Below are 16,935 nucleotides of genomic sequence, written 5' to 3'. Positions count from 1 at the left end.
AGAGAGTTCAGGCTGTGCTGAAAAATAAAGATGGTCATACCAAATATTGATTTTGAAGCTCAATAGAATAGTTTTTGCCTTTTACTGTACATATGTACATGTGTATTCCCACCTATGTTTGCGCATGTTTCAATAAATCACTGCACTTATTTCCCGTTTTACTGGCAAAAATATAGAAAAATGAAAGGTGGCTCAAGTCTTTTTCAGTGGATTGTGAACCACTAAAAAAAGTGAATGTGAACGTACGGAGAGAAAGCGAGAGAACCCTGGGTGAACGTGCCTGTGTGATTTTACTCCATATCCCGGCATCCACCGCGGCACCGCCCTGTTATCTCACTGACGGTCAGCGGGGAGGCCTTTCCACATCTAGCTACATTTTAAAAAAAAACAAAAAAAACAACCCAAAAAACCTGAGCACTGTGTACATACCTGATGGTAAGTGGATATCTATGTCGTGTTATTTCAACTCGCAAACAGTATATGTGTTGAGTAAAACCAACACAGTTTTGTTAGGGTTAGCGTATGTTAGTAGCCAGCTGCTCATCCTGGACTAGCTGTATCAAAGTGCTTTCCGGTGTCCCAGCCCAAGAGGAGCTCAGATTGGGGAGTTGATAGTTTTGTGCTGACGGCTAACATTAATATCATTACTATGCAGCCAAGTCACGGCTGGGGAAACTGAGGAGACTTGGTCTGGCTATGAGTTGCTACATGACTTGTCATATTCCTAACTTTATTGTTAAATGATTAAAACCGCATAACTTAATTCACCTTGCCCAGACCGCCCTTCTTTGCTAGCTTAACTAGTTAACTTAGCAAACGAATCTTTACCGGGAGTGTTAGCTAAGGCTGACTAGCTCATTCCGCAGCTAACTTAAAATGACGTGCGGTTAACTTCTCGTACTATCTCCTGTTAACAGACCAGCGTGTCTTCTCTGTCTTATGCGTATGATCGTCTTCTGTAATCGGCTTTAAGCTATTTCTGACAGCGCTCTGAGGCAATGAGTAAGTCATGTTTGCTTGCGAAGTTAACATTTTCATGGCTGGCCTTGAACTGGAGAGGTTGTTGCAGGGACTCAAACATTTTAATGTGCATTTTAACAACGTAGCTGGATAATTTATGTTCAAAGTAAGGTGTGCTAAGCGCCACCTTAGCAAACGCTGGGTGGTTTATTAACGCTTGCGCAATCCTGTCAAATCCGAACCATGGTTTGATTAACACTGGGGACGCTTTACGTCCCATTAGTGTTAGTAGTTAGCTTTTATTTCAATTCCACTATACTATAAGATAAAATACCACAATCAAATTACAGTGCCATTTCATTATAAAGTTTAGAATTGCTTCGTTTTACTGCAATCTGTTTCAGGACACCTCAAGTGTTTCAATGGAGCTATCAGGAAGTACCACTAGCAACCATACCCTGAACTCAACAGGTGGTGGTTCATGGGAGATCAGTGACAAGGCCAAGCTTTGTCGCTTCCTCTGCTATGGCTCAGAGGGAGACTTGTACAGTACCAGAGAGAATGGTCGCATCAGAGTGGAGAACACTGGAGCCCTGCAGTCCATGCTGGAGGAGAAACGAGGCGCTGAGGTGTTGGAGGAAATAAAAAGGTTCGCTCAGGATGGGCGAGCTGTCAGACTAGAGCCCTCCATTTTTGCCTTGGCTTTGTGCTCCCAAAACCTAGATGTGAACACCAAACAGGCAGCGTTCAAAGCCCTGAAGGATGTTTGTCGTGAGCCTGCCCATCTGTTTTCTTTCATCAAGTACAAGAAGGAATTAAAAGAGCACATGAAACGTGGGATATGGGGGCGTGCCCTGAGGAGAGCACTGTCTGATTGGTACAATGAGCAAGATGCCATGAGTCTAGCTGCTGCAGTGACCAAATGTAAGCAGAGAGAGGGCTGGTCACACCAGGATCTGCTCAGACTCTCCCACACTAAACCAGCTAGAGATGGTAAGTATAGAGACAAACGTCATTTAGCCTGCAAAATGTTATTAGTAATGAGTTGAATAAATGTCTGCAGTTATCCAACTTTCTTCTTTGGGGGTTTATTGGATGTTCTCTGTTCTGAGCATATATGTGCATATTTATAAACTCCCCATGCTGAATTTTAATCAGTACAGTGTAAGTTTTTATTTTGTTTCACTTTAGTCAGTGCTAACATGCAACACCCTTCTCTTTGTGTTTTCAGCTATTGCCTTGATCAGCAAATATGTAACAAAAGGGTGGAAAGAGGTCCAGGTTGCTCATGAAAACAAAGAGAACGCCGAAGAGGTTATCAGGGTGCTTTCATATCTTGAAGTGGTGGAAAAGGTAAAGCACAGTCGGGATGAAACTGAGGTCGTCACTTTAATAGAGGAACACAAGCTTGAGAGGGAACAGCTGCTGACCGAGCATCTGAAGTATAAACAGGCGAGTCTGTTAAATCTTTTTTTTTTTTTTCCAAGATGCTTTTTGTTTTTTGTGCTCGCTTGTTTTATTATTAAGCACTTCTGTAGTTTTTATGCACCATGATACTGTAGTAAGTAGTAATTAGCAGTTTCCGAAAGATCAATTACTTTTTCTGGAATTAGGGTTATTAAAGCTGGTGGGACACGTACACAGGATGACACGTAGACAGGCCTGGTTGTTGTTTATAACATAGACCGTAGTGATAATTGATGAGATGAATTCAGTTTTTACACTTGGGATCTTATTAAAATTAGAAATGCACACGAAATGGGAATATTTTCAGTGTTCTCAGCCCAAACTGGTGACTGACTGGGCTGAGAACACGTAAAGCAGCGCACACTCATAACCACAGTTTGACAAGTGGGGAAACTGCTCACACTGAGTGACTAGACCAGTGTCCAACGCAGAAAACCACGGGGAGATGACCACAAAAATGTTTAACAACAAATCTAATCACTTAAATCACTTTGACCCAGCTGAACATACGAAGCTTGAAAAGGCAAAGTGGCTAAAGGAATACAGAACTCGGAGAAGGTACAAGCTAGCAGCGTCTGTATGAGCAGTCAAAGCTTGAAAACGATTATGAGGAAAATTATGAAGGCAAGTGAAAAACAGATAGGGCTTGTGAAGTTCAAAACAAACTGGGTAATGAAAGCAACTCATATAGTTTTGTTATATAAATATATTGTACCTGCTGTTGTTTGGTAAAGTAAAATATGCCATGTAAATGGGGGTGTACAGCAATTTATTTTCAGTTTAGATTTTAATCTGTACCTCCTTCCAGTTGTAGCTCAGGTGGTAGAGCAGGTCATCCACTGATCGGAAGGTTGGTGGTTCGATTCCTGGCTTCCCCTAGTCTATATGCCAAATATCCTTGGGCAAGATACTAACCCAAAATTGCTCTCTGATGCATCCATCGGAGTATGAATGTGTGTGAATGTTAGCTATAAAACACTTAGAATGATGTGCTTGTGCGAACATGTGTGAATGGGTGAATGCACAAGTTGTGTAAAGCGCTTTGAGTGCTCAGATGAGTAGAAAAGCGCTATAAAAGAACCAGTCCAGTAGCAGCACAAATGATGGAAAAGTTTATTCTTTTTAGTTCTCAGAAGCTTGTAATCAGCAAAAATCTCCCTCTGCAGTTCACACGAAAAAAAAAGAAAGAAAAGAAAATTGCATCTTTAATTCAAACAAAGCATTTAGAACAGGGGTGTCAAACATAAGGCTCGAGGCCCTGGAAGAGCCTGGCAAAAAGTCCAATCCGGCCCACTGGATGTCTTTGACCCACTGGACTTAAACCTGTGTTTTCATAAATTTTACAGCTTGTCCTGCTGATGAAGTCCTCCTACTCACAGTCTTACATACTACATCAGATTATTAAATGAACAGAAAAGTTCCTTTTTTCTTTTTGGGTTTTCAGTACTGATAAAAGGAATTCCTGTTTTTTACAGTGTGTCCACAGTAAAATAAATAAAACAACAAAAACTGCTTTATAATTACAGGACAGTCTGGTAAATGAGCTACCAGAATGTCTTTATCATGTTGAAATTGCACCTCTTTATTTATATTGAAATATTGGAGGGATTAAATGTGCAGCTACACGGAGTTACACTGACAGAAAGAAAGGGGACTTTCCTAGGTCTGGCCCACTTAAGATTAAAGTTCTGTTTATCTGGCCCCTGATATAAAATAAGTTAAACATCCCTGGTTTAAAAAGTAATTGCTTTCTTGTTTACTACCTAAACACCAAATACCATAAATGATCTTTACTATCTCACTTCCTGAACTGCTAGGACTTTTTTTTTTTTTTTTTTCCCCCAGTTTTTGGGGGTTGGGGTGAGCCCCTTGTAAGTTCCTGCTCACTGCGTAAAAGTGTTCCCTGGAGGGGGAAAAAATCAAAACATTTCTTATCTGTAAAACTGTAATGTTCAGGTAGACTGAAGCCTAATGTAAAGAATGTGGAAATGTATTTTTCTACATCTAACAGGATGTGTGGTGGTTGTTTTCTGCAGGTATGGAGCGCTTTGCTGAAGGAAATGCCTCTCCATTCGGTGGTAAAGATGTTAGGTAGGCTGACATCTGGCAAAGTTCTTGAACCGGGAAGCTCAGAAACACAGTTTTTATGTGACAGAATTCAAAGTGAGACGGCACTAAAACAGGTAAGGCTCACAACTTCTACCAGAAATGTTATTTTGTTTTTAATTATGCAGACGTCAATATTTAGGAATTAAATGTCTCCTAAAATCACCAGGCAAAGATCCACCCTTTCAGTATACTTTTGGCTACAGAAAACTACAAAAAAGGCCATGGCTATCAGGGTAAACCGAAATGGGAAGCAGACCGCAACATCCTTAAAGCTATGGACTCTGCCTTTTACAAGAGCTTTATGGTATGTTGTTGTAATTTTCAAAACTTTCTCCAGTCGTTGCAGAAGATGTCAGCAGCAGTTGTTTAACATGAATGTCCTGTTCTGCTGTGACTCTGTCCTCAGAATGTGGAGCCTGTGGGTAAATGCTTTGTTGTGGCAGTAGATATGAGCGGGTCACCGAGCAGCATTGTCCCAGGAACGTCGATCAGCACTGTCCCAGGAACGTCGATCAGCACTGCTGCTGCTGCAGCCGCTATTGCCATGGTAAGACTGTACTACAGCCAGATGATGCTGTCTGGTTAGTTGGAACAGCTGCATCTTCAAACAGGGCTCAGGCTGCCCCATCTTTAGAGAGATCCCGGGTGATGGTGTGGGACTGTTGACGCATACTGTGAATTCCCTGAAAATGCCTTTCTCAGTATGTTAGCGCATAGGCCCTAACAGTGGTGTACTGTGTGTGAATGTGCATGCAGGATAAAGGCATTTTAGTCAGGGTAACTAAATGGCTTTCTTTTGACCTTGGCTTTGACACAGATTTTTGCAAGGACGGAGGCTGACACACATGTGCTTGTCTACTCTGAAGAGGCTATGGTACCATTCTCTATTTCTGCTGATATGACTCTCAAAGAAGCAACCGATGAACTGGTTAAGGTAAGGCTTTACAGAACATTAAAGGTGAAGAGATAATACGAGTGACTGACCAGTTCCTTTCAGGAATATACAATACAATATTTGTTGCAGACGAGCAACTAGAGGCAGTTTTTTCTTCTTCTTCCACCTTCACATCAAAGTACTGCAAAGCAGTGCTGGTTAGCCCATCTATCACCTGTTTATTGTCCTCTCACATAGAGCACGAGAGAAAGGGGTGCACGGCCATCAGGTAGTGCCTTTATGTTGCAGTTCCAGAGTGAGAGCAGAGACTGCAGCGTTCCCATTCAATGGGCCACGGAGAACAGGAAAGCTGTAGATGTGTTCGTCACTTTGAGCAACAACCCACTGTGGATGCTTACTGCCAGCCCGGTGGAGTCTCTGAAGAAGCACAGAGAAGTATGTTTGTTTTTTCACATCTGGAGTTGAATTAAATAATGGCCTTGTGTGGTAGAGATTGTTTTTGAACATATACAATACCAAGCAAAGATTAACGGGATGTTCCATAGATGGCTGACAGGGCACAGTTAATTTTACAGCATTATAAGTTCTCCTTTAAACTCCTTTATCTAAAAGGTTACTTAAAATATGTACTAAGTAACGATGACAAATGTAACATTTTTACAATAAACATGGTTTGTGTATATTCTCAACAGACATCAGGAGCTAATTCGAAGCTGGTGATGTGTGACCTGACTAACACTGGAATTTCCATCGGAGACACAGAAGACCGGGGTTTGCTGACCATCTCTGGCTTCGACCTTGGAGCTTTTAGTGTCATTCGTAATTTGGCCCAAGATCTGATCTGATAAGATTTCGGGAACTTTTCTTGAGTAATGTAATGAGTGTAGAATATGAAGGCAAAGAGTGGACCAATGAGGCTCATTTAGCATGTAGAGTGTCCCAAAACAGCACTAATCCAAAAGATGCTGACAATTTCAATTCCAGTTTTTCTTTGTTTTCTCTTGCTCACCATTCAGTTGACAAAGTGTCCAGCGGGCTGGACAACACTTTGGAAATGTAAAATGCATCTATATTTTGTGAAAATTGAATAGGAAGTGATTAAGACATGGTATGTGTTTGCATATTATGTTTTTAAGAGTCTCTATATGATCAGCTGTTCAGTACTTTGGTGGATTTTGATGGATCGTGATTTAAGTGGGGGGAAAATTAACCAATTCAACATTTGTAGCAAGAGGTTAGCAGGTTAAGGGGAACAATGCATGAGTCACAGTTATAAGGTGTTTGCAACTGTAGGTTTACTTCGGGGGGATTACCTGTAGTTTTCAATATGCATCTATGGTATGAGTTAGCAAGTTTGATGTAGAGATACTTAACATCAATGAAAGAGAAACCTGAAACAAAGCACACAAAGTCAATGGTAAAACTTGGAGTTGCTTTTTATTGTGTTAATTTCACAGATTTCTTAGAGCAGAAGTTTTTTTTCAAGTATTAACATCTTGGATTCCTTTTACACAGTCTTTGCTTTAGCTTAGCCACAAATTTTAGTTGTTCTAACATTTGTTTGACCCTGAGCCCAGTTTATTGTTTTAAAGCTGAGTTTTCTGTTTTCTTCTCGTGAGATTATACTTTAAAACAAATGTGGTGACACTTTTTATAAAGTAAATTTGGATTCAGTTTTAACACCACACTAATGCCAATGTTTGGTTTTTGTTTTTGTTTTTTTTGAAAAGTTTGTTTCAGTCTGAATTCTATGCATCAGAAATTACATTTTACTGTAATAAAGTATCTGGAAAGGACCAATCATAGCTCTCTGATACCCGTTACCTTATCTTTAATGTGACATTGTTCGTTCTGCAAGAACAGAAAACTGCTACCTTTCCAGAAAACTTGATATGAATGAATTATTGTGAAAATTATTTGAATGTACTTTTATAAAACCTGTAATGGTCAATTTAAAATACGTTTTATATTTCTCCAGACACAGAATAAACGTGCACAGCTTAGAGTTTTAGAGACAGGGCCTGTTAATTTTTGAGGAAATGTAAACAAATGATTACAGTGGTGCTTTTCGTTTTAGTCAACAGTAATAATTACTGAGAATATTCAGTAAGCTTTACTTATCACGGTGTAATTTAGTCTTCATAAAATTAAAAGAAAAACACACACTGACCATGTAACTGTGAAGGATGTTTGTCCCAACATGCTGATGTTTTCATTTTTAATTTTAAAGCAACATCCACAGTCTTTTTGGTCAACATATAAAGTATTTATAACATGACTGTTGACACAGCGTTTTAGGAGATGGACATGAGATTTGGTCGTTCTCAAGTGTTTCACAACCATTCTGTTGTATCTGTCCTGCTTAACATGTACCTACTGTAGCAGCGATGTAAAGCCCTTCCTAATAAACAACTTGCTGCTCTGGAAATGCGCTTTCATTTTACCAATAATTGCCTGAGTTGTTGAACTGATACATCACTGTGATCAAAGTAAAGTTTACAGTTTAACCTCCTAAGAACCGAACTCTTCCACGGCATGCATCTTTGATATTTGGGCATATTGGGGCCCAATGAATGTAAAAACAAAGAATTACCAGATTTTATTTTACCTTATTTTTGTTTTTAAGAAAAATAAGAGCCACATATGAGGATATTCATTTAAAAATTTGATAGAACAGTAGCAGTATTATGTCCTCGTAAGTGGATATCAGGCCCTTCTAGAGCAAAATTGAATATTTTGGTCTAAATACCCCAAAATGTGATGTCCACATATGTGGACGCCAGGTCCTAGGAGGTTAAAGCGGGTCAAGATCAGGCATCTAGAGACGCCGCACGATGTTGATAACTAGGGGCCTCGCAAACACACTACACACATACAAGTGAAGATGGCGGATGTGTTGAGTGTTCTTCGTCAGTATAACATCCAGAAAAAGGAGATTGTTATATTTGGGGAGTTCTCCTGGCCGAAGAATGTCAAGACCAACTACATAATCTGGGGGTATGTCATAAAACACCCTTTTTAATTATTAGTGCAACAGGGAGGTCTTTTCCATAAACTATCGAGCCAATTTTACTAGCTCTCATGAAAGCTAATGTATGTCCTTTAAACTTAGCTCGAGAGAGGTAAAGCCAAACTTGTAGTGTTGTGTAATGCTAATTAATCATGGACGTAGCTCAGAGTTGTTTCACGGAGTCAGAAATCCAAAAAGTCGAGTTGCAACACCTGTGTATGTTTGTTTTTTTCTTTTAGTCACTACAGTCATGACTATAAACGTCTTTCTTCACCGTGCAAAAACCAAACTTTGTGCATGTGACGCAGAAATTAAAGTTGCAAGGAGCAGTGCTTTAGCTAGCAGGAGAACTGTTGACAGTGGTTGATAAAGTGACTTTGGCTTGAAGCCTTAATGCGGTTCACATCAAACCACCTTAAGTGTGCATCACGCAGTAATTCACTTAAAGTTTGTTAGTTGTAAAACTGGACGCCTGCATGCTTTTTAAAAAAAATAAAATAAATGTTTTGTGCTTCTTTTGATCTTTAGTTCTGGTAAAGGGGGGCAGCCCAAAGAGTACTATACCTTGGACTCTATCTTGTTCTTTCTCAACAATGTGCACCTGTATGGAATCAGAACGATGCCACCTTGAAACGAAACCGAAAAAAATATTGAAACCGAAAAAAAATATTGTAACTGAAATAAATGTACTGAAAAATCTTGTATTGAAACCGAAAAAAAAATTTGATAGTGAAAAACAATTAATTGAAACTGTAATTTTTTTGTTTTCACTTACAATTTTTTTTTTCAGTTTCAAACCATTTTTTTTCGGTTTCAAACCATTTTTCGGTTTCAAACCATTTTTTTCGGTTTCAATCCATTTTTTTTCGGTTTCAAACCATTTTTCGGTTTCAATCCACTTTTCGGTTTCAATCCATTTTTCAGTTTCACTCCGCTGGCACTGTTTTGGCGTCCGGGGGCGCGCTGGGGGGGCGGGGATTCCGACCCGCATGTATTTGCATATATTATAATGCTGACCAATGACTGGAGAAAACACTGACGACGCGGCTGCGGTCACGGACAAACTTGCACGTGTCTGTTCGGGAATGGCAGATGCTGAGAGGTCCAGCGTTTACATTACCGACTATTTCAAAGTGACAGCCTGAGGTAAATTCTTCTTCAGTAAATTGGACTACCGGACAGGAGGACCTGAGACCCCACCGCACTATTTTTGGTAAGTTAAATGTGTTTGTAAACTAATCCGTAATTTAGCTACGGACCTAGCTAGCTAAGATGAGCACTTGGCTGTTGGGGAAACTTGTTTTGTAAAGTTCGTTTAGCTAACCCGTGCAGGTGAATGAATTTACCCTGACTAAAGAAATCAAGAGAAACGCACCAGGCTGCTCAGTGACTAACCACGGTTACTGTACTTTTATATGAGTATTATACTGTAAGAGCAACAGGCTGGACTCTGCTTCTGCTCCTGTGCAGAGCTGATTATTAAATATGTGCAAACAGCAGCATGTTTTCTGTCGCTTTCCACATGTGGAACGACATTAACGCCAACTTTTAAAAACCTGGAACTTCAGTAACCCCTCATTAGTCAATAGCTACGAATTAAATAGCAAAGCCCTATACTTATGTACTGAAACCAGCTACTTCCGCTTGTCAGCTTAAGTTAAAATGTTACATTTTTCCTCTGATTATTTTTTTAGCATTTTTTTTTACTCAGCTTGTTACAAATATTCAGGTTAAAAAACTGTCCTAATTATTTTTAATGAATTATGTTCACAAAGTCACATGTGCAGTACTCTGTACAGCTTGCATCCTTTAGGACAAATAATTTGAAACATTAATATTTCTTGTTCAATACTGAGCTGATAACACCTCTGTATGTTGTGACCAGGATGCAGCAGCAGACTGAACCTTGACTGAAACCTGCTCCATCATCTCATCTTTGCAGATGTCCATTTATAAAGCATCAACAACTCAAAGGTAAACATGATATTAGAAAATGTGTTAGTATATAAGGCCTTTAAAACAAATAAAAAATAAACAGCTGTCGGCAGAACTGTAGGACTGGACAACTTCAGATCCCGAGTGTGTGAGGACAGAAGGATCAGCTCTATTTCAGATTTGAGAGATAATCTTTATATTTCAGTTTGTGATGATTCTGTTCTGTTTGTGATTACAGGAGCCGTCCTCAGATTCAGACCTCAGCACCACCCAGTGACAGCAGACAGATCTTATATCTTCGATCTTTGTAGTAACTCCAAAATTAACTGAAGAAAACAGTACAAAGGTTAAAGTACCACATGTGCTGTCAGTGAAAGCTGCAGCTGTTTTATTGATAAATTTAAAGACAAAGTCAAAAGGATTAATCACTCATGTAACTGTGTCACTATACATCAGCATTAACAGTACCTCAGTTTGGTGTTTCAGAAAACTGCTGATCTCAGACCTGCACAACTTCTGTTTTAAACACTGAATGTACTCAGCTACATGAAGGGCACATGATGTTTTCTCTGACACAATTAAATAAAACCTGATTAAAGTCAAAGGTTGTTACTTGTATTTGAACTAAAAACTTGATCAGGAATTCTTTCACTGTTTTTTGACAATAGTGTGTTATTTATCATAAAGTAGTTCAGAGTCATTCATACCAGAGTAACCAGAGAGCACAACATATATTTAACTTTCTACAGGACTTAAAGCTATGATATTATGTAAAAGTCCAGAGCCTCTGAGGATTATCTGAGTACTTCTAACATTACACAAAGCAAAGGTCTCCATCAGTGTTCATGAAATGCTGGGTTTATCCTTCTTGTGAGGGAGCTGCTGGTGAAGATCACGAGCCCTGCTTGATCCCGGCGATGAGTTTGTCTTCCTGGTGTTTCTGAAATGATGCCTCTCACTGTGGGGCAACAGAACATCTGGCACAGGACAGTTGTAATGAAAGAAATTGAATTAGTTTTGAAAAAAAAAATCTTGGAAATGCCCTATATGTGAGAAGCAGATTTTGTATTTACTTTTCTTTTGCCAATCAAGATAACTAGAAGTATAATTTTCACCATACAATTACTAACCTTGTCATCTCCTGCACTGTCTGTTTTGGGCTCTGGGCTTGTCCTTTCCAGCGCTCATGAGACTGCTTTTGGTGCACTGTGGTATGAGGTGCTAACCTGTTGACAGTGTTGGGAAGGTTAATTTTAAAATGTATTCCACCAAAGATTATAGAAGTAATGTATTCTGAATACTTTACAACTACATGAATGTACTATTGCTGTGTGATTTATTACTCTTACTGAAGGCTACTCGCCATACCAATACCAACTAGATGTTAAAATCTTAATATAAATGAGTAACAGTAGGTGGACATTAGGTAAGGCTGCACTTTTTGCAGCGATCTCGTGTAGAAAACTATTCAGTGCATATATAAAACAGGTCAGCGGCTCCGAACCGTAGTAAAGGGACCTCTGGCTAATACATCATGTCGGGCTCGTAGCTGAAAACTAGCTTTACTTTGTTGTCTGGGTCAACTTTGCTAGCGAGAGAGAGGCGTTGAAAGGCTGCTTATTGTTTCGGAGGAAAACAGGAACACAGTGTACAGTCCAGTCTTAACAGCTTTCTTACAGCTGGGCTCATCGGGCACTCTTTTTGGCTGCAGTGGTTATTATTATATTTACATGCTTCCAGCTCCCGTTTCTGCTCAGTGACAGCTCATACTTTTCCTTTTTCTCCCTCCCTCGCTCACAGACACATAACGGGTATGGCAGTCCGTTCTCCCTGCAGCACAGACTACACTGCCCATGAGGCTACATTGTTTAGGGCGATGCCTTTAACACTCTGCTATTGCCTTCATATTAAATCATTTTGTTTGGGTTTCCACCGGCGTGGAATTACCAAAAATAGAGAGACCATAGCCTAACATATGAAAAAGGAAAATACCGCCATGTAATCCATTTATTTCAACAAACTAACTGTGTTCTCAATATCACCTATTGAACAGTAATGGATACATTTACTCATATTTTGTATTTTAAATACGTAACGCCGGTGCATGTATTGCGTTACTGCCCAACACTGCCTGTTGATGAGATCTTGTGCCGTTCCTAAAACACCGGCCTCCAACTCCTAAGGAGACACGGGTGTACCTAAATATAGCAAATATTAGCTTCAGGCTAGCTTGCTACGACAAATAGGCTAATACCAGCACTTTACCACAACTTCACCAGATGTAGCTAAAAAAAACTAAACTAATGTCCAGTCCAGTGGGACAGCAAGGAAAGATGACAAAAAATGATTACTTACTTGCGGTTTGGAGGGTCAAGCTGAAATTGAAGCAGCCATTGAAAGAGAGAAAGATGGCAGCTTGGTCAGCACTAGTGGCCTCTATAATGTATGCAAATATATGCGGGCCGGAATCCCCGCCCCCCTCCCAGCGCGCACCCGGATGCCAAAACAGTGCCAGCAGATTGAAACTGAAAAATGGTTTGAAACCGAAAAATGGTTTGAAACCGAAAAATGGATTGAAACTGAAAAATGGTTTGAAACCGAAAAAAAATGGATTGAAACCGAAAAATGGTTTGAAACCGAAAAAAAAAATTGTAAGCGAAAACAAAAGAATTACAGTTTCAATTAATTGTTTTTCACTATCAATTTTTTTTTTCGGTTTCAATACAAGATTTTTGAGTACATTTATTTCAATGACAATATTTTTTTTCGGTTTCAATATTTTTTTCGGTTTCGTTTCAAGGTGGCATCGTTCTGATCCCATACACCTGCCGCATCCATCCTATGTGCGAAGAGCTGCAGTAAGTGCTCTGGAGTTCATATGAAACAGTCCAGAATCTGTCAGTATCAATCCTTCATTGCTTACCAACGTGTTGTTTGAGGACAATCCTGATTCCAGCCCACAATTTGTCATGCATGCAGCATCTTGTTAACTTCAAAGCGTTTTGACTTTTATGATTGTGTGTTGTTTATAGACAGAGAACATCCGTGCTGTCAGACGACCTGATCGAAGGGCTTGCGTACATATCTTAATGGCGAGAGCTGTAAGTAGCACTTGGGCGCTGAGAATGGGGCTTTCTGTGGCATCTAGTACAGGTGTTGTCATTCCAGGTTTTGGTTCGCTGAAAATTTGCTTCAAATGTTGTTTTTGTCTATTTGCAGCCACGTCAACAAGCATCGACAGAAGTGCGCCCATGGAAATAGGTCTGCAAAGGCTGACACAAGGTAAAGTAGCAGCATTTTTACAACATGATGTGGAATTACTACTTATAAATGCTAGTGCTGATATTAATAATAACACATACACTGTCCTGTTGCTAATAGTCATATTTTTGCAAATACTTACTATTGAATAAGTGAAGGAATTGATGTTTCACACAGTGAAATAATGTTGTTTTTTTTTTGTTTCCTTTCTCTTTGTTATTGTTGGGTTTTGTTTTTTTTTAGTCAAAAGAGAAGCTGATGAGGCATTTTCTGAAGCCAAAAAACCAAGGGTTGAGGTAAATTATGTTACTTCAGATGGCTTATGTGGTTTTTCTGTGTGGTATCATTAGAAATGTGATGCTTCAACCCCCCTTTGATGGCTGTGTTTACCTTGTAAACCTTGCATACATACAAGTGAAGATGGCGGATGTGTTGAGTGTTCTTCGTCAGTATAACATCCAGAAAAAGGAGATTGTTGCTAAAGAAGATGAAGTTATATTTGGGGAGTTCTCCTGGCCGAAGAATGTCAAGACCAACTACATAATCTCAGGGTATGTCATAAAACACCCTTTTTAATTATTAGTGCAACAGGGAGGTCTTTTCCATAGACTATAGAGCCAATTTTACTTGCTTTCATGAAAGCTAATGTATGTCCTTTAAACTTAGCTCAACAAAGGTAAAGCCAAACTTGTAGTATTGTGTAATGCTAATTAATCATGGACATAGTTCAGAGTTGTTTCACGGAGTCAGAAATCCAAAGAGTCAAGTTGAAACACCTGTGTGTTTGTTTGTTTTTTCTTTTAGTCATGACTATAAACGTCTTTCTTCACCGTGCAAAAACCAAACTTTGTGCATGTGACGCAGAAATTGAAGTTGCAAGGAGCAGTGCTTTATCTAGCAGGACAACTGTTGACAGTGGTTGATAAAGTGACTTTGGCTTGAAGCCTTAATGCGGTTCACATCAAACCACCTTAAGTGTGCATCACGCAGTAATTCACTTAAAGTTTGTTAGTTGTAAAACTGGACGCCTGCATGCTTTTTTAAGAAAAACATGTTTTGTGCTTCTTTTGATCTTTAGTTCTGGTAAAGAGGGGCAGCCTAAAGAGTACTATACCTTGGACTCTATCTTGTTCTTTCTCAACAATGTGCACCTGCCGCATCCATCCTATGTGCAAAGAGCTGCAGTAAGTGCTCTGGAGTTCATATGAAACAGTCCAGAATCTGTCAGTATCAATCCTTCATTGCTTACCAACGTGTTGTTTGAGGACAATCCTGATTCCAGCCCACAATTTGTCATGCATGCAGCATCTTGTTAACTTCAAAGCGTTTTGACTTTTATGATTGTGTGTTGTTTATAGACAGAGAACATCCGTGCTGTCAGACGACCTGATCGAAAGGGCTTGCGTACATATCTTAATGGCGAGAGCTGTAAGTAGCACTTGGGCGCTGAGAATGGGGCTTTCTGTGGCATCTAGTACAGGTGTTGTCATTCCAGGTTTTGGTTCGCTGAAAATTTGCTTCAAATGTTGTTTCTGTCCATTTGCAGCCACGTCAACAAGCATCGACAGAAGTGCGCCCATGGAAATAGGTCTGCAAAGGCTGACACAAGGTAAAGTAGCAGCATTTTTACAACATGATGTGGAATTACTACTTATAAATGCTAGTGCTGATATTAATAATAACACATACACTGTCCTGTTGCTAATAGTCATATTTCTGCCAAATAATTTTTATTGAATAAGTGAAGTAAAGGAAGGTTGTATGAAGGCATTTGTTTTGTGCTGTGAAATAATTTGTTTTTGTTTCTTTTTTGTTTGTTATTGTTTTTTTAGTCAAAAAAGAAGCTGATGAGACATCTTCTGAAGCCAAAAAACCAAGAGTTGAGGTAAATTATGTTACTTCAGATGTCACATGTGGCTGATATTGTTCTCTGTGTGGTATCATTAGAAATGCAATGCTTCAAACATCCCCCACCCCCCACTCAGGACACTGAAATTGACAAAGTCTGAATATCTTAACTTTTAGAATTTTCTGCAGTTTGGACTGTTAAAGATGTTTGATATTATATCACATTTTATCCTGTAATTTGCTAATAATGTGAAAACTGCTTTCACCTCAAGGATGAGGAACGTGTGCGTCTGGCTGCCCGTCTGGAGGACCATAAAGAAGGCAATGTGCAAAGCTGGTGATGTGTGGCCTGACTTACATTGGAATTGCCATCTCAGACACAGAAGACCGGAGTTTGCTGACCATCTCTGGCTTCAACCTTGGAGTTTTAGTGTCATTCGTAATTTGGCCCAAGATCTGATCTGATAAGATTTCGGGGACTTTTCCTGAGTAATGTAATGAGTGTAGAATATGAAGACCAATACAACATTTGTAGCAAGAGGTTGGCAGGTTAAGGGGAACAATGCATGAGTCACAGTTATAGGGTGTTTGCAACTGTAGGTTTACTTCGGGGGGATTACCTGTAGTTTTCAACATGCATCTACGGTATGAGTTAGCAAGTTTGATGTAGAGATACTTAACATCATGGTAAATGGACTGGTTCTTATATAGCGCTTTTCTACTCTTCTGAGCACTCAAAGCGCAACTTGTTTATACTTATACAACTTGTGCATTCACCCATTCACACCCATTCACACAAGCACATTTTTCCTAGGTGCTTTCTAACTGACATTCACACACATTCATACTCCGATGGATGCATCGGAGAGCAATTTGGGGTTAGTATCTTGCCCAAGGATATTTGGCATGCAGACTAGGGGAAGCCAGGAATCGAACCACCAACCTTCCGATCAGTAGATGACCTGCTCTACCACCTGAGCTACAGCCACCCCTGAATGAAAGAGAAACCTGAAACAAAGCACACAAAGTCAATGGTAAAACTTGGAGTTGCTTTTTATTATGTTAATTTCACAGATTTCTTAGATCAGAAAAGTTTTTTCAAGTATTAACATCTTGGATTCCTTTTACACAGTCTTTGCTTTAGCTTAGCCACAAATTCTAGTTTTCTGTTTTCTTCTTGTGAGATTATACTTTAAAACAAATGTGGTGACACTTTTTATAAAGTAAATTTGGATTGAGTTTTAACAACACACTAATGCCAATGTTTGGGATTTTTTTGTGTGAAAAGTTTGTGTTTCAGTCTGAATTCTATGCATCAGAATTTACATTTTACTGTAAGAAAGTACTGTAATAAACTTTACTTATCACGGTGTCATTTAGTCTTCATAAACAAAAGAACAATAAACTGACCATGTAACTGTGAAGGATGTTTGTCCCAACATGCTGATGT

At 39.4% G+C, this 16,935-nt stretch overlaps 2 protein-coding genes and 1 long non-coding RNA gene across 6 annotated transcripts; all 3 read left to right on the top strand.

Moving 5' to 3' along the window:
• The first annotated feature begins 305 nt into the window (after nt 1–305).
• On the top strand, nt 306–7,869 carry ro60 (Ro60, Y RNA binding protein). 3 transcript variants are annotated; one of them, XM_085141146.1, is made up of 9 exons: nt 306–435; nt 1,365–1,953; nt 2,192–2,412; nt 4,464–4,610; nt 4,703–4,840; nt 4,943–5,083; nt 5,354–5,470; nt 5,669–5,866; nt 6,124–7,869. In XM_085141146.1, exons 1-9 carry the CDS (start codon nt 433–435, stop codon nt 6,274–6,276), a joined length of 1,707 nt encoding a protein of 568 aa, XP_084997272.1. In that variant the 5' UTR covers nt 306–432; the 3' UTR covers nt 6,277–7,869. The 3 variants fall into 3 exon arrangements, with proteins under 3 accessions (XP_084997272.1, XP_084997274.1, XP_084997273.1); XM_085141148.1 differs by having other exon boundaries at nt 307–435; nt 5,720–5,866; nt 6,124–7,868; XM_085141147.1 differs by lacking the exon at nt 306–435 and adding an exon at nt 637–1,002.
• Nucleotides 7,870–8,072: 203 nt separating this feature from the next.
• Nucleotides 8,073–16,170, top strand: LOC146498097 (parafibromin-like). Of its 2 annotated transcripts, XM_085141152.1 has the most exons (8): nt 13,512–13,658; nt 13,881–13,933; nt 14,058–14,188; nt 14,716–14,821; nt 14,996–15,065; nt 15,184–15,246; nt 15,470–15,522; nt 15,758–16,170. In XM_085141152.1, the coding sequence occupies exons 1-8, from the start codon at nt 13,628–13,630 to the stop codon at nt 15,824–15,826; spliced, it is 576 nt and encodes a 191-aa protein (XP_084997278.1). In that variant the 5' UTR covers nt 13,512–13,627; the 3' UTR covers nt 15,827–16,170. The 2 variants fall into 2 exon arrangements, with proteins under 2 accessions (XP_084997279.1, XP_084997278.1); XM_085141153.1 differs by lacking the exons at nt 13,512–13,658; nt 13,881–13,933; nt 14,058–14,188; nt 14,716–14,821 and adding exons at nt 8,073–8,428; nt 8,970–9,042; nt 13,202–13,234.
• LOC146498098 (uncharacterized) lies at nt 9,661–13,002 on the top strand. Its single transcript, XR_014870822.1, has 2 exons — nt 9,661–10,415; nt 10,615–13,002. It is a non-coding gene; the product is annotated as an uncharacterized LOC146498098 (long non-coding RNA).
• Nucleotides 16,171–16,935: the final 765 nt, after the last annotated feature.

This window comes from Neolamprologus multifasciatus, chromosome 18, assembly GCF_963576455.1.
Source record: "Neolamprologus multifasciatus chromosome 18, fNeoMul1.2, whole genome shotgun sequence".
In the NCBI taxonomy this organism is placed as follows: Eukaryota; Metazoa; Chordata; class Actinopteri; order Cichliformes; family Cichlidae; genus Neolamprologus; species Neolamprologus multifasciatus.
This window is presented reverse-complemented; position numbering and strand designations above follow the sequence as displayed.

What these genes read in the sequence shown, in the direction of transcription:
- ro60 (XM_085141146.1), top strand. An exon ending in CACTAAACCAGCTAGAGATG is followed by an intron (nt 1,954 to 2,191) that starts GTAAGTATAGAG and finishes TTGTGTTTTCAG; the next exon opens with CTATTGCCTTGATCAGCAAA. An exon ending in CAACCGATGAACTGGTTAAG is followed by an intron (nt 5,471 to 5,668) that starts GTAAGGCTTTAC and finishes CCTCTCACATAG; the next exon opens with AGCACGAGAGAAAGGGGTGC.
- LOC146498097 (XM_085141152.1), top strand. Translation starts at nt 13,628, where the DNA reads ATGGAAATAGGTCTGCAAAGGCTGACACAAG. An exon ending in ACCAACTACATAATCTCAGG is followed by an intron (nt 14,189 to 14,715) that starts GTATGTCATAAA and finishes TTTGATCTTTAG; the next exon opens with TTCTGGTAAAGAGGGGCAGC. An exon ending in TCTGCAAAGGCTGACACAAG is followed by an intron (nt 15,247 to 15,469) that starts GTAAAGTAGCAG and finishes TTGTTTTTTTAG; the next exon opens with TCAAAAAAGAAGCTGATGAG.